Genomic DNA, 17,272 nt, shown 5'->3' with positions numbered 1-17,272 from the left:
CCTGAGTGAGGGTATCATTTCATGTTGCTAAAAGGGTTTTTCACCCACACACACACACCCCTCTCATTTGAGGGAAAAAAATTAAAATGACTAAGAATAATGTAAAGATTCTCAAGCAAGATACCTTAATGTAGACATAAAAGGCTGTTAGAAAGGTGCCCTAGTGCAGTGAGAAAACCACTTTTCTCCTAAGAAAGAAGATGGTTAAGTGACTAGACATTAGTTGAGTACTCTGTTCTTGAGTTTCCAATTTGGGAGCCTAGAGCTAGAAGCCCTTTGGGGTTTGAGTCTTGGCTGCCTGGCTTATACAGCAAGGGGGAGACAGATTTGCTCACTTGGTATCTATCTGTCAAGGCCTTGCTCACCTGCTGTCCTGTTAGCATTTCCAGAGAAGAAGACTGCATTCGAAGAGTTGGTGTCTATTTGTCAGTATGTGAGGTTAATAAATGTGAATGTAAAATATAATATTGCTACAGTGACCGATCTTCCTTCAAGTTATTGAAATTTGTACTTTTTAAAAATAGTTGACTTAAGTAACAATTTGTTATATATAACCAAGTATATACACTTATAAGTATATGTATAATAGTTATATGGAACCAAGTATAACTTGGTTGGGTTCAAATCCTGGCTCTGCCACTTACATGCTGTTTGATTTTGATCAAGTTACTTAACCTTTCTGTATCTTCTAATCTTAAAGGGGGATTATAATAGTACATATTCCATAGGATCTTTTTGAGGATTAAATGAGTTAATAAATGCAAAGCATTTGTAAGAATTCCTGGTGCATAAGTAAACACTACTGAAGCTATTACTACGTGACTAATAAAGTATTCCTGTAGGAAATCAGTAGTAAGAAAATTAGATCTTTTAGCAAAAGATGTTTATCTATGAGTGTGTTGCCCTCAAGGAGAATTTTGCAAAAGTTTCCAATTTTTTTTCATTAGTATATTTTTCATTCCAGTTACCATTGCCAATTTTATTTTGGACATTATGCTAAAATGCTTGGTATTTTAAAATACCTCAATTTGGGGATACTGTCAGTTAAACAGACAATTTTGTTTAGTATAATTCGAGTATGGATCGAGAGAAATACAAGCACTTATGGATGTTCACAGAAGAGGCTCTAATGACAGTGTATGATTGATGAGTGGCACAACAAAGTGAAGTCTTTCTAGAAGAGATGATCCTGTGGGATGGATTCGGAGAGAAACATTCTATATAAAAGAAGCTCGTAGGTTTTTTTGTTTTTTTCTTTTAAAGGCAAAGAAGAGAAGTTCAATGGTAGATTGAAGGAAAAGGTAGGAGTAGTTGTCTGTAAGAACCATACAAAGTGTGGTATGAGAGTGTCAAATGAGCTCGTACTTATGCAAAAAGGAGACAGTGAGAATTTTTAAAGTTTGAGAAATTTGGACATTTTTCACATTTTGAAACTTGTGTTTATTTTGATTCTATAAAAGCAAATTCTTAATCTCTTTAAACCAATAGTCTTTATTATATTCATGCTAAACTTTTTTTTTTTTAAGGATTTCAATTTGTTGAAATGAGCAGTCGTAAATCAAAGAGCAACAACTTAAAACATTCAGAGTGCCTTTCACAGGTTAGTATATATTTTCATTAATTTCAAGGTCTGTTAACATGCAAAAGTGATCAGAGAAATAGTCATCTCAACTTGAATTCTCCCCTTAGCACTTGTGAAGAATCGCTCTCCATTCTCAAGGAGAGACTGTCTCATGCTACTTCTTAATTTCATCCTTTGTAAGTCTTTGGATAGTTGGAATCCTAACTTTACTCATGTCTTCCTAAATGTGGTCTGATTTCAGTTTAGTTTAATATTATCTTCAGAGTTTTATACTTCTTTATTTAAATTTATTCCTAAGTATTTTATTCCTTTTGATGCTAAGTGGAATTATTTTCTTAATTTTATTTTTGATTTGTTAATTGCTGGTGTATCTAAATTCAATTGACTTTTGTGTATTAATCTTGTATCCTCCAACCTTGCTGAACTCATTTATTAGTCCTAATAGTTTTTTAGGTTAGTCCTTAGGATTTTCTATATATGATTGCATCATCTGCAAATAGAGATAGTTATACTTCTTCCTTTCCAATCTAGATGCCTTTCATTTCTTTTTCTTGTGTAATTGCCCTGGCTAGAACCTTCAGTGCAATATTGAATAAAAGTGGCAAGAGCAGACATTCTTGTTTTGTTTTTGATATTGAGGGAATGCATTCACTCTTTCACCATTGAGTATGTTGTTAGCTATAGGTTTTTGTAGGTGCCATTTATCAGGTTGAGGAAGTTCTATTATATTCCTAGTATGTTGAATGTTTTTATCATGAATGTTTAATATTTTCTCTTTTTTTTTTTGGAGGAAGATCAGCCCTGAGCTAACATCTGCCAATCCTCCCCTTTTTGCTGAGGAAGATTGGCACTGAGCTAACATCCATTCCCATCTTCCTCCACTTTATATGTAGGACACCTGCCACAGCATGGCTTGCCAAGCAGTGTCATGTCCTCACCCGGGATCCATACCAGCGGACCCCAGGCCACCGAAGCGGAACATGCAAACTTAACTGCTGTGCCACCAGGCCGGCCCCTAATATTTTCTTAAGTGCATGCTGTTTTCCAAATGCTGAGGATATATCTGTATGTCTCTCTCTCAATGAGTCTAACAGGGAAAGGGCATGATACTTATGTGGCTTGACCAGGCTGCATTTTTTTTAAATCAAAACTGAATGTTATTGCCATCCTTTTATAAGACCTTACTTTCTTTCTTTTTGAAGGAAACTTTAACTCTGTTCCAAAGAAATTTTCTTAATTGAAGTATAATTTACATGTCTTTGTAAAGTGCACAGATCTTCCATGTACAGCATAATTAATTTCTGTATATGTATACACCTGTTTAATCTGCATCTCTGATCACTTTGGAATTTTTGAATCTCTGACTGGTCATTATAGCTTTACTTCGCTTTATCCCTCTGTTATATTTTATACATAGTTGTTTCCTCTGTAATAGACTTTAATGAAGTGTAAAAACAAAAAGGACTGAGGTTTGTCTTTTGATTTCTAGTCATCTTATCTAGGTAGTGGAATACACATTGTGATTAATTGAGTGTATACTCTCATTGAAGTGTTTCACAGGTATCAGCTGTTACCTGTACAATACCAATATTATGTTAGTGCTAGCTGCCTTATTTAATCTTCAAAACAGGCCTGCAAGAATTATTGTCTCCATTTTGTAGATAAAAGAATTAAAATTTAGAAAAGGCTAACTTCAAAATTCATATAATTGGCTCTTCTGGCACCAATCCTCTTACTCTTTCCACTTCCTCTATAACAATAAATATGGATTCTCAGTGAATCGTTTGCTTTGCTTAGCCTCTGCTACGTGTAAAGAGAACTGAGATTTATCTCTTTGGTATGTGAAGGATCAGTCCCATGCTGTCAGTCTGAGAGAAGCAACTAATCTTGGAGGCTTCTTGTTTCTGCTGATAGGGCCAAATCTGAAACAGCCTCTAAAGGGTTTTATCCCTGGAGGACCTCTGTATTAGCAGCACATGCAGAAAAGGAGTGACTTTAATGGTCCATCTTTTTAAAGAATGTGCTACATTGTCTGTCTGGCATAATTTTTTACAACTGAGTCTAAGCCCTTCATTCTAAGCCAAACTCAAAATGTAGCTCTTTGCAAGAATTTTTTTCTTAATTCATCCTAACGATTCCTGATTTTATAGCCTAGATGAAGTGATTTCTTCCATATAATTGAGCATTTCCTTATATGCTGAGTTACTGCTTTTTTGCAGGTTGCTTCTAATGTGTCATGCCTTTCCAGTGTATCTGCACTGGTTTTTTTAGACATGGATCAAGGTCTTTTAGTAGTATTGTTCTCTGCAACTAATAGGTCCTCAATAACTATATGTACTTTTAAACTTCTTTTATTTCCTCAGAATCCTGGCTTTTATGACAGGTACAGATTAACTGGGCTTTCGTTAAGTCGGTTTAGATGTCTTGGTCTCTAGAGATTGAGGTGTGGTGCATGAGCATTATTAGATTAAATAACATTATTAGGTTCTCTTCTGTCTTTGTTCCTTGGCTGACACATTATACAAAATGAGGTATTTATTCATTTACGTCCATTAAAACATCCCTCAATTTACTGATGTAGCTAAAAATAAGTTATTTTCCCTCTTGTTGAAACCTTCATAACTAAATTCTCATCCTTTCTTTGGGACTTGAGATAGGTAAAAAGAACTTAATTTTACAACTCATGAAAATGGTGCCAGAGCTCTTGAAGACAAGTTATTTAGGAAGGGTTGAATTGATTCTTTAATACCTTATTCTGCTATAAATGTATATTCTCATCCATTTTTGATTGCGTATGTAATATTTTCATTTATATTTATTCACTTTATTTTCATCAGGTACAAAGAATTTTACGTGAAAGATTTTGTCATCAGAGTCTACATAGTAACCTGTTTGGAGTACAAGTACAATATAAGTAAGTTTATCTGTCCCCTTCATATTTCCTTCTGAGTCTACACCCTTTAGGTTTTGCAAAAATTATCATATACAAATTAGATCTTAAACAAGGCTAACAAACATTTTTTTTTTTGCGGTAAAAAATTTTACTTTGTGTATAGAAATTCTGAATACAATGAAACAAGAGCAGATATAAATATTTCCATAATGAGAAAGCCCTTTAACTTTCAAAGTGTCTTGTGTTTCTGTTATCTCATATTATGGAGAGAATTCTTCGCTTCTTGCACTAATACTCAGCAGCCAGCTGTGGAATGAAAGATCCTAAGAGTTGCCACCCTTGTCCCTTGTCCCATATCATCATAAAGACCAAGATATTTCAAACTTACTTTGTTTCCTCTTGAGGTTTCCAGAGAATCAGTATTGGCCTACACTCTCTTCTGTGTTGTTCTGTGTAGGACTGTTTAGAGCATAAGTCAAGTGCGCAGAGGGAGAGAGAAGAGGAATGCCTGTTTTTTGTGCATATTCAAATTCAGCTTTTAAAAAGTATTACCTAACAAATTATTCTAGCTTTTCTTTTTAAATTTTGGCCTATTTATGTCATTTCAGACACTTAATTGAGCTGCTAAAAAGAACTGCTATCTATGGAGAAAGTAACTCTGTTCTCATTATTGGACCCCGAGGATCAGGAAAGACCATGGTAAAAGCTGTTGATTTGTGGTGTGTGTTTGTTTTGGTAGTCATGTGATGATTCTTATAAACAACATCAAAAATGTTTTTCATTATTTTGTTACTAACATTTTGCTTTTTTTTTTCATCGTAGAAGACATGTAAAACCTTTAAGGTGCATATTTGAGTTTAGCATATCTTTTTCACCTTATTTTTCCCCACAGTAACAAATTTTTAGCTGATGTTCATTCCATCATGATCTTTTGTCCTTGAAGAATTAGTGATTGCCAGTGGAAAAAGCAAAGTAACATTTATTGAGCATGTACCTTGTGCCTTTTATCTATGTTCTATCACTTATTCTTTACACATAGATTAGGTAACTATCATACCATGCATTCTTTTTTTCCCTATTATTTTATTGTTTATTGTTTAATCCTAACGCAAGCAATTTTTTTCATATGTACACTCACATCTTCTAGAAGTCTCTTCTTCTTTCCCTCTTTATCATATTTGCGTAGTTACCTCAAAAAAATACTCTTGTTTGGGGCCAGCCCCAGACAATATGCAGCAGTTAAGTTCGCACGTTCCGCTTCAGCGGCCCAGGATTCACCAGTTCAGATCCCGGGTGCAGACATAGCAGCGCTTGGCAAGCCATGCTGTGGCAGGTGTTCCACATATAAAGTAGGGGAAGATGGGCACAGATGTTAGCTCAGGGCCGATCTTCCTCAGCAAAAAGAGAAGGATTGGCAGCAGATGTTAGCTCAGGGCTAGTCTTCCTCAAAAAGAAAAAAGAGAGGACAAAAAACAATACTCTTGTTTTTTTCCCTTATTCTCTTTTCACCTTCTTCAATATAGGAGATCAATTATAGCTGTTACTTTGAACAAATTACTATTTAATTTTAAATAGTTGGACTGTGTAAAATCTGTTTTCTGCTATATTCAATGTAATAAATTTAGAGTTCTCACTAACATACTTTTTTTATTTGTAGAAGTAAAATTATGCATTAATTAAAATTATGTAAGATAGAAGTAAAATTATGTTGTTTTTTTAAGTGGTATCTGTTGACTGTATATTATGTAAAGATGAGTAAATTAGGACTTTAAGATTTTACTATTATCACCCATTTCCAGTATTGTTTGAAGTCTAAATTGGGACTGGAGATCTAGATAATTTCTTTTTTAATCTTTTAAGAATTTTTCACATTTATTATATTATAATTATATTTACAGTAATTTTTTAGTTTTGACTTTATGTTTAATTTGGTTTAGTCTATAATGCTCGTTCCTTTTATACAACCACTATTTATTTTTGAGTTCTTTCTTATGATTTTCCTTTGTGTTTGACTTCAGTGCTGTTTTGGAGAGTTTTTACAAGAGAACTATGTGACTAATATGCTTTGGAGCTATTAGGATATTTTAAATTATTAATAATTCTATTAACAATAGAAAAAATGAGCAAAGGATGTGCATAGAAAAGTCACAGAAAATTAACTACAAATAGATCTTAAACTTATAAACATGTTCAATTTCATTTATAATTAAGTAAATTAAAAACTATAGTAATTTTCTCTATTAGATTGACAAAAAACCTGTAAGATTGATAACACACTAAATTTATGAATTTATGGGGAAATAAGCACACGTGTTCCTGCTGGTAGTGTAAATTGACACCACTAGAGTTAGACAAAATCTAACCACATTACAAATGCCTGTACTCTTTGACTCAGCAACGTTTCTAGGAATTTACACTTGAGAAATGATGTATGTGCAAAGTTACTCATTGCAGCACTGTTTGCTAATAGTGAAAGATGCAACATAAATGCCCACCAACAGGATACTGGTTAATAAATCGTGGTGCATCCATACATGTAGTAGACTATTATACAGCAGTAAAAAAGAATAAGGGAAAATTTGTGTATTTCAAAAAGGGAAGAGAAAAAAGGTTCATATTTCTCTTGGTTTGTATGTGGACCAAAAGTTCCTTGAAATATTAAACCATAATAATATTGGGTTATTTGTTGAGGGGAGTAGGACCTAGGCAAACAGGAACAGGGATAGGAAACTTTTCACTGCATAGGTTTTTATACTTTTTGATGCATGAACTATATTACTATACAGTCTATTTAAGAAACTAAAGAATGAAAAGTTGGTTGAAGGCAAAGGGAAAAAAATCCCAACAATCTGGTTAACACAACAAATCACTAAAGCCATCCAGACCACAGAAATATAAAAGAGAAAGGAAGGTTATGGGATTTTGTGTTGAATTTGTAGATCACATGAGAAGAATTGATTTTTTAACTATTGAATCCTCACATTCATGAATGTGGAATATCTCTCCATTTATCTCTCATTTATTTAGGTCTTTCTTCAGAGTTTTGTGGTTTTCCTCATATAGATCTTATACATATTTTGTTAGATTTATACCTAAGTACTTAATTTTTTTTGGTGCTGTTTTGAATAGTATTATGTTTTTAATTTTATATTTCAAGGAAATAGGAAAGCAAATGACTTTTGTGTATTACCTTATATCCTGCAACCTTGCTATAATTGAGTATCAGTCTTGGTATTTTCTACATAGACAGTCATGTCATCTGCAAACAAAGACAGCTTTATTTCTTCCTTTCCTATCTCTATCTATACCTTCCATTTCCTTTTCTTGTCTTACTGCATTGGTATTCATAGGCTATATCTAAGCATTGATCATAAAATTAACTGATATTATACAAACCCTCTTAATATGAACTTCACTAAGGAATAATTTTATTTTTCAGTATATCTTCAGTTTCATTTCTTCTTGTCTTTTCTTAGGATTAGAGTATCCCATTATTAAGCCTTTGTTCTTATTTCTCTGTGTCATTTCTCCTTGGTTCTCTCTTTTCATGTTTTTCTTTTTCTCCCTCAGCATTCTACCATATAACCAATGTGATTTTATTCTTTGTCACTTCTGTTGTCGTCTTCTTCTGATATGATATTGCATTTTCATTTTCTAATAATCCTTCCTTCTTGTCCAGCTACTTGTCATGTACCTTCTTAGTCTGGTGTTTTGTGTTTGTCTTAAGTCTGGCTTAAATAGCTCAAAACATTTATTTTCTAAAATACACATTTTCAGTAGTAATTAATCTCTTTTCATCAGCTTGTTGTTACCTTTCTTTCATGTTATATCATCTTTTTATAAACTCATGTCATTTTTTTCTTTTTACTCCGGTTTAAAGAAGGAGACAGCCATTAAGGCATACTATTTATCAGTTAATAAAATGGGTATATTATTCTTGGCATACCGACACTTTATCCATTTGTTGTTACTTCTTAAACGAGACCCCTGTTCTGGTGCTGTGGAGTCATTTACCTAGCATGACTTCACTGGAATGTGGAAGAATCCCCTACTTGGTGTTCCATTTTGGTACAATTTAATTTATTCCTTCTGCAATATTGAGAAGTCAAAGAGCTAAAGAGCATTGTTTAACTTGTGCCACTTTAGTAATTCTTAGACAAGAACTACCATTAGTATAATTATGTAAATTCAAATTAAAAAAATAAGATGATAGTATATTTAAAGTACCGTCTTTGGCCAAACTACCTGAAATGTGAAAATTGAAAATCTACAGTTAATTGGTAAAGATAATGGATAGTGTGGTTTGTTATATTTCAAACATTTTGTTTCCAAAATATAGATATGATTCCAAATGACAGAGTGGATCTTGGGAAATATTCTTTTATATAGAAATTACTGTAGACAGAAAAATTTGCTGGATGGCTCAATAGAATGTTTCTTCTAATTGGTGTTTCTTCTAGTTGCATATCGCTGAATCTTGTGTTTATTAAAGAGTTTGGGAATAGTAATAGTAGGTTAGCATAAAAATCCCTGGATAGGGCCATCCTGGTGGTGCAGCAATTAAGTGTGCACATTCCGCTTCAGCAGCCTGGGGTTCACCAGTTTGAATCCCAGGTGCGGACACGGCACCGCTTGTCAAGCCATGCTGTGGCATGCATCCCACATATAAAATAGAGGAAGATGGGCATAGCTGTTAGCTCTGGGCCAGTCTTCCTCAGAAAAAGGAGGATTTGTGGCAGATGTTAGCTCAGGGCTAATCTTCCTCAAAAAAAATAAAATAAAAATCTCTGGATATTGGCAGGTCTAAGTGAACTATGCCAGTATGTTTGTAGAATTAATTTTTCGCTGCAAAGAACGTGCAAATGGAGTGGCCAAATTGGTTATGTTGCTTGTTGTAACATTAATAACCAACTAAATTTTTTTAGTCTACAACGTAGTGTAAAATATTGGAAAAAATTACAGTGTATTCATGAAAAAATCTGGCTTAAATTACATTATTGGTTACCTAGCTAATTATACAGTAAATTTTACCAATATCCAGATTAGAACTGAAATTATTTGAAGACATACTTGCTAATACATTTAAATTATCATTTCAGACCACACACACTGCCCATAAAAAAGTTGTGAGCTGATTCAAGCGAATTAAAACTTACTGTGTAAAGTAAATTCAATGGAAAGAGTGCTCTAAAGCTGTTATGACTCTTTGTGCATATGTAATATGAAAGTATTATTATTAACCTCATTTCATTCTGCAAAGTATTTAAAATGGTTTTCAACAATTCATCAAACATAAAATGATTTAAAACATAAAATCAGAGCCAGGGAAATATAAATATTATGTAAGTAAAATAACAAGAGATGGGGGCAAGAACATAGCAGATTCCTAAGAAAATATGGCAAAGGCAATATTTTGAGAGCTTGTATCACCTGGGGACAAACTCTTGTGATAGAGTCTCACTTGATCCAAAGGCAGAGAATTACCACCTCATCTTCTGACAGTTCTCTATCAAGAAAGTCACTTCTCACCTAGACTTTTACTCATAGTATGACAGTTGATATTTTGAGATTGCCCCTTTTTAAGAGGACCTGGACTACGTATGCTCTAAAGTAGAATTGCATATGCTTTAAAAACCATACAAATATACCAGGAATGGCTAGTATGTTTGATATCCCATTGTGAAACTAAATAATTTAAAATGAGGATATTTGCTTCTTCCTATTACACAAAGATGTTGCAGTGACAGATAGAAGTAGAATATTGCAAATACAAATAGTATTTTGTTTTTCAGAGTAGTTTACCAGACATCCCAGTGTCTTTGTTGAATAATCCTATTTGTCCTCACTAAAGTTTGATGCCATCTTTACTAATTTTTTTTTTGTGTGTATATACAGCCTGTTTTGCTGGACCACTTATTTTGTGGTGTTACCTTTTATTTTAACATTAGAAAGAATAGTCCTTCATCATTGCTCTTACTTTTAAAAAGACTTTTGGCTTTTCCTAACTCTGTTCATTTTCAAATTTTAGAAAATGTATGCAGTTTTAATATGAAGAGATATGATATTGTAATATGAGTGATAAGATGTCACAAATCAAAAAATATAAAGGATGTAAATGTGGCATAGAAACCTGTAATTATAAAAACATGAACCTTTATAATTGAACAGTTGAAGGTGATATAATACTTTGAGTATATTTTTAGTAGTAATGAATATTAAAAGTATATTATTAATAATAATAATTATTTTTCTTGCAAGCTTTAAGTTTCTTTAATAAGGACTTTCTCTCTATATCTGGCAACTAACAGACGGAACATCTCTTTTTCACCTTAACCTCTTGGTATTTCTTTTTTGATTTTCATTTCATGATAACATACAAAATAGTTCATGGTATTTCATAGAAATTGATTTTTGAGGGATAGGCTTTTTGTAAGCACTTAGCATTTTTCAATAGCTTTTAACTGATTTCAGTGATATTTAGTAGGATAAATGTTTGAGATGTATAATGAACTGAGACATGAAGTTCTTGAGTGGCTATAGTTTTATGTGACTTGTAGAGAAATATTTCTTTGAAAACTCAAGGTTGTTTATAAACATTTACTAGAAGTTTGTGTAGATGACTGAGATAATGTGACATCAGTCTTGGCTCTGGCATCTTAAGAGTCAGTCAGACATTAGATGTTCTAGTTAAACCTTTTATCTGTAAAGAATCTATAAATTTATTTGTTAATTTAAAATAGCAATATGTTTATATTCTCCTCATGTTACTCATAGTTTGAAAAAGAATATGAGCTTATCATCTTTTGCGTATCATTAACTACTTTATTAACTTTTTAATATTATTTAGTTAATAAACCATGCTTTGAAAGAATTAATGGAAGTAGAAGAAGTGAGTGAAAATGTATTACAAGTTCACCTAAATGGTAAGTATGTCATCATTTGCTATTGGAAATTATATAAGCCATGTGAACTTTTTATAGTATGAAACTAAATTCACTTGTATGCGTTTTAAATCTGGATTAATTATTATATTTTAAAAACTTAGATCTATGTTTAACAACTTTTGCTTTAGCACTCCATATACAATATTTTTAGAAAGTAAAACAAAATAATAATACAGGAGGCACATAAGGACTCTTATTTTTTGTCTTTTTCTTTTCTTTCTTTTTAAATAACACTAACCTCAAGGAAGCTGGTTCTTTGAGTCTACCAAACATCTTCATTGCTGAGTTTTAAAAAGGAAATAATGTAAACTAACAGGCTTTGATTTTTTTCTTTCTAGTTAAATTTAAAAAGCATTAGAAAATTTACTTAACTGGAAAATAATCTGCACTGTAGCAAATACATATTTCATTTTAATTAAATACTTTTAAATGGCCTTTATTTCAGGACTGCTGCAGATCAATGATAATATTGCCCTAAAGGAAATCACAAGGCAGTTAAATCTGGAAAATGTAGTTGGAGATAAAGTTTTTGTAAGTATCATTTCCATTCTTTTATTAAATAGGCTTTAAAGTCAAGTCTGTATAACATAGATATTTTTTTATTTTTGTAAAGCTAGGGAGGATTCGGAGATTCTCAATTGAAATATGCAAGATTCTTTTCATAAAAATGTATAATGTACTAGGATGCATTTTTGCATCAAATCTTTGTTTCGATTTTTTGGGGGATAGATTATACTAGCTATAAAATATAGCTGAGAAATTCAGGTTTTGTAGATATCTGTATTTGTCTCTTTATCTGTAAGATAAATATTTGGATTCTCTATCCTTTGAGATAGGTTAACATATTTTTAAAAATATTACACTCTAGCAGTCTATTTCCAATCTTCTGAGACTTGGGTTGCATGGAAGTAGTGGTAAATGTGCTGAATTTGAAGCTACAAAAGTTAGATTTGAATCATGCCTTAAGAACCCATTGACTGCTTGGTGATCATGGTCTAATGAATATTTCTGATTTCAGATTCCTCATCTGTTAAATGGGCATTATCTTATTATACTTACTCCACAGATTTATTCTAAAGACAAAAGGAAGCATTAAACATCATTTATGTTTAAAAAAAATACTGGATGGTAATGTACTATACAAATGTTAGTTATATCTTATTATTAAAATGTTTTCAGGAACTTACCCATACCTCATTGTTGTAACAGCTTGGAATTTCAGGACAGTGAACATCAGTAACTTAAAGAAACTGATTAGAAGTGTTTTGGAACTTTTATTAAACTTTTTACCTATCACTTGATTTATAGGGCTCAACAGAAGAAACATGATTAACTTAATTTGCAGGTTCCTTAATGTTCATGATGAAATGACTCATCCTTATACTGCTTATGCAATTGAAGTAGGTTATATACATTCCAAGTTCATTTTCTAGTCGCTGGTGATCATGAAACTTGGTCACTCTAATCTCTAAACTGTGTATACTCTACTGCAGTGACACAGCCATAGTTGTGTAAGCCTCCTAATATTTAGTAATTTTATTCTTTGATAATTATCTGTAACAAGTTGAGCCAGTCATGTGTTACCCTTTCATTGTCCCCAGGTCTCTGAATTGCAAGTTCAAAATGCCCCTTCTATAAATCTAATGTTCTACTTCTGTTCAGAATGTAATGTTGAACATAGTAGCCTACTTGGTAAAAGAGAGTTACTATCACGTAGGCTCAGTTTGGCTTTTGGTTTCCAGTTGATATAAATTGGTGTTTCCAACTTTCCTAAATGAACCTATTCATATTGGATTCATAGGAAATAATAAAAGGTGCAGTTGTTTATCATCCTAGTCAACACTATTGTTATCATAATCATCACATATAAAGATTATTTGTCTAACTTCTACATTATATTGATTAGGCACTTCAGGCTCAGAGAACATAATTAGCTTGCCTGAAGTCATAAAATGGCAAAGGGCACAAAATATGTGGAAGTTCTTAAGAACCTATTATGCTATTTATGTCAGTTCTCTCGATTGGGAAACAAATAAGTGGGGTTTTTTTCTCCTGTACATCTCCTCAAATTTAAAGTTGGCTGTTTCTTTAAATTAAAAAGTGGTTAAGTTCGAAAACTCTGCTTTGGTGGCCTGGGGTTCGCCGGTTCAGATCCCAGGTGCAGACCTAGCACTGCTTATCAAGCCATGCTGTGGCACGTGTCCCACGTAAAAAGAGAGGAAGATGGACACAGATGTTAGCTCAGGGCCAATCTTCCTCAAAAAAAAGACTGAAGGCAATAAAAATTAAGGACCCCTATCCTCAAGCTGGAACATCTGGATAATGCATCTACTGCTCTATTAATTTCCATCTAGAATATTTAAGTTGTATCCAAAAAAGTTTGGCTGTGAACCAAGTAAACATAGCCAAATTTGATATGATATATACAAATGCTATGATATACCCTTTAATAGAAAAACACCTTTGTAGTGTCTAATATTTGAGGCAAATTTCATCTCCCTTTTCCTTTTGGATCTCATTTAAATTCATGGGCATTTTTTTAGCAGTACAAACTAATATGAGACTTGCAAGAGCTGATGTGTTTGAAGATACAAAATGCAACAGATTTCTAATTCTCTGACTGTATTTAGAATGTAGCAACTCTTAAAAACTACCTTTAAATAAAGTTAACATTTTTATGGATTTTATCCAGAAAATATAAAATTTTGAACATGACTTAGTAATGCCATTTTCAGTGCTGTGCCGTGTCTGCTTTTATGTTTAATATAAGTTTTAGATTGTAAGCATGGAGATATTCAACTAAGAATCTGGCCAATGCCTATAATTTACTAGAAAAAAATATGTAGTATCTATATAATGTCTATGAGTCAGATAGCCCTCTTTTATTTTTTATTTTACTAAATTTCTAGTCATGGTATTTTTTTTTTCTTATTTAGGGAAGCTTTGCTGAAAACCTTTCATTTCTTCTGGAAGCTTTAAAAAAGGGTAAATATTAGCATACTTAACAATATAAAAAGATATTTGTTTAGCTTTATTTTTCCCCTGACTATAAAGGTAATACATACTTTTACAAAAAAACTAATAAAATAAAGAAATATAAAAGAATGATCACTGTAATCCCACCACTGTAATAGTGATCTTTCCAGTTAACATTGACTGTCATATCTTTATTCACCTGCAGTATGTCATTGATATAGATAGACATAAGAATAAAATCATTTTCCATATTATTGTGTAATCTGCATTTTTCCACTTACTAACAGTATCTCGTGAGGATCTTGTCATGTCATTAAATATTGAGCTGCATCATCATTTTTATCATTCTCATATTCTGTTTTATAAATATAAATTAACTATAGTTAAAAATTATCAGGATAATGAATTAAAACATTAATCACCAATTATGGACTTCTATTTCTAATTTTGTATAATTATGAAGAAATGCTTAGATGATCATCCAGATATTTCCTGGGGTAAATTTCAATGAGTTAAATTCTAGGTTAAAAGATACTACATTTAAAAGAATAAATATTACCAAACTGCCCCAAAAGGTCCATTTTCTAAACATATTTAGGAGTACCTTTTTCTTCACAACTTCAAAAACAATTATTAATTTTTATGTTTGCCTAATAGAAAAAATTATATCTCAGTTTAATTTGCATAGTTTTCATAGTGATTATGCTCATCATTTCATATTTTTATTGGCCACTGATATTTCCTGGTTTGTATTTCCTGTTGGTTCTTTGCCTTATTTTGCTGATGTTTATCTTGTACTTATTTATGGGAAATCTTGCACTGATTTCTTTTTTCTCTTCTCTTAAATTTGGTTTGGAGTCTTCTGCTGAATAGAAGTTTTAAATTTTTTACATAGACAGAATTTTCTCTCCTTCAGATTTTGAAGACGTTCACTTATGTTTTCATCTAATACACATGCTTACAATTCATAATTTGCCTGGAATTTATTTTGGTAAAGTGTAAATTGGAGCTTTAACCTTGACTATACTAATTTTCCCCATTGATATGTAACCCTATATTTTATCAAATACTAGATTTCTTTATTATGTAAGTCTGTTTCTAGACTTTTGAGTAGTTCCTGTGGTGTTTATGCCATTTTAGGTTAGCGTATTTTTTTATCTGTTGGAGTGTGTCCCCTTACCAGATTTTCTTTTCATTTTTTTATAGAAATATAAAATCTTAAACCTTAACGTAATAGTGATTCTTTGAATGCTAAAGTAGTTTCCATTGTTGTGATGAAAAAAATGATTCACAGGCATGTTGAAATTTCCTCTGTTGTTGAAGTATTAAAATTGTGGTTAGAAAGAGTTAAAGTGGCTTTGGTTGAACTTCATGGTCTAGCTTATAAAAATTATTCCTGTAGGAAGATATACTTTGCATTTCCGCTAACTAAACAGTTCTCTTTTGAAGCAATAATTTTTTTCATAAATTAATGACTTCCTTTATATTTTAATCCCGAAGTGTTTTGGGCTATGTAGATGTTAAAAGATCCCTGTCAATTTTAAACAATAGTTTCCACTCATTTAAATGACTGTCTCAATTTTTTCATCAGTAAACTACTAGAGTCTAGTAATTAGGCTGTGAACCACTTGAAGGCAAGGGAGAATATCTTGTCCTGTGAATAATGTTTTTTGTTTAATAAATGTACATGCATTGGTAAGTGCTCTACCCAGAGAATGTTATCAGTATATGTTTGTTGAATTTTAAAAATGGAAGTATAGTAATTAGTTTGGAAATTTAAGAAAGGTTGATATAATTGCCTGTTAATATAAAACTCTTATTTTGTCTTAGGTGACCGGACTAGTAGTTGCCCAGTGATCTTCATATTAGATGAATTTGATCTTTTTGCTCATCATAAAAACCAGACACTTCTCTATAATCTATTTGACATTTCTCAGTCTGCACAGACTCCAGTAGCAGTTGTTGGTCTTACATGTAGATTGGTAAGTCTTTCTTTCTATTAAAAGAATTGATTGTGATATTTAGAAAAATTAAAGCTCACTGACATAGTCACTTATGTATGTCATTATATTAAGCATTTTTTCAAATGTGTTCTACCAATGCCTGGTACATTTATCCTACTTTTCAACTCAGATTGAGGAAAACAAGAAAACAGTTATCACATATGCTCATAAACTAATACCTCCCTCCTTCCAGTGGAATCAGTGCATAAAAAATGTAAAGTCAGATTATGCTAATAAATATAATTTCTATATTAGCAAGTAAAGAGAAAATTAAATAATCTCTCCACCATTTTGTAAAATCGCTAATAGTTTCTACTTTTACATTTAAGATTCTTTCCATATTTTGAAAATACTTGGACTCAATTCAAAATGATAGTATCCCAACTTTGTAAGTACACATCTCCATAAATGGAAGGGATTCTTTCTATCAAGCTGTCACAGTAGATAGGAGCTTCTTTGCTCGTTGGGGGATTTTAGAATGATTTTCACCATTCTGTCAATGTCACTATCACATTACTTTGTGAAGACTTTACGTGTTGAACTTTGTGTACCTTTGGACAGCTACACAGGCCTTTTTGTGTTTACCTTCTTTTTCTCTCATGTGAACTTCCATATTGAATTCACACAAAACTGATATTTAAAAGTCACCTCTCTTTTTCATACTCTGGCTGCCATTCATCCATAGCTTTCATCCTTCTTTTCCCTTCTCCAGTCCTGGCAGGCTTATGTCAGACCCATTTACTTATTCTCCTTTCCTGCAGCTCTTTCTCTTTTTTAGAAAAGTGAAACTCTTTACTAAGTCATCTTTCAACAGTCCTCCTTCCAGTTGCTGTTTTTCTGTGAAGTGGCTTTCTCTGTCCTCCTTCCCCAGTGC

The 17,272-nt window shown here is 32.3% G+C and overlaps 1 protein-coding gene across 5 annotated transcripts in view; it reads left to right on the top strand.

Annotated features, from left to right (window-relative positions):
- ORC4 (origin recognition complex subunit 4) overlaps positions 1–17,272 on the top strand; it is a 76,606-nt gene that overhangs the window by 43,403 nt on the left and 15,931 nt on the right. For all 5 annotated transcript variants that reach the window (XM_046659271.1, XM_046659274.1, XM_046659272.1 and 2 more), the window contains exons 2-8: positions 1,527–1,600; positions 4,420–4,496; positions 5,084–5,174; positions 11,323–11,398; positions 11,865–11,950; positions 14,356–14,404; positions 16,226–16,377. In XM_046659271.1, coding sequence (XP_046515227.1) covers positions 1,544–1,600; positions 4,420–4,496; positions 5,084–5,174; positions 11,323–11,398; positions 11,865–11,950; positions 14,356–14,404; positions 16,226–16,377 — 588 coding nt within the window. In that variant the 5' untranslated portion in view covers positions 1,527–1,543. The remainder of the gene's footprint in view (positions 1–1,526; positions 1,601–4,419; positions 4,497–5,083; positions 5,175–11,322; positions 11,399–11,864; positions 11,951–14,355; positions 14,405–16,225; positions 16,378–17,272) is intronic.

The sequence above is a fragment of the Equus quagga genome, chromosome 4, assembly GCF_021613505.1.
Source record: "Equus quagga isolate Etosha38 chromosome 4, UCLA_HA_Equagga_1.0, whole genome shotgun sequence".
In the NCBI taxonomy this organism is placed as follows: Eukaryota; Metazoa; Chordata; class Mammalia; order Perissodactyla; family Equidae; genus Equus; species Equus quagga.
Note: the sequence above shows the minus strand (reverse complement) of the source record. Positions and strands in the feature narration are given on the sequence as shown.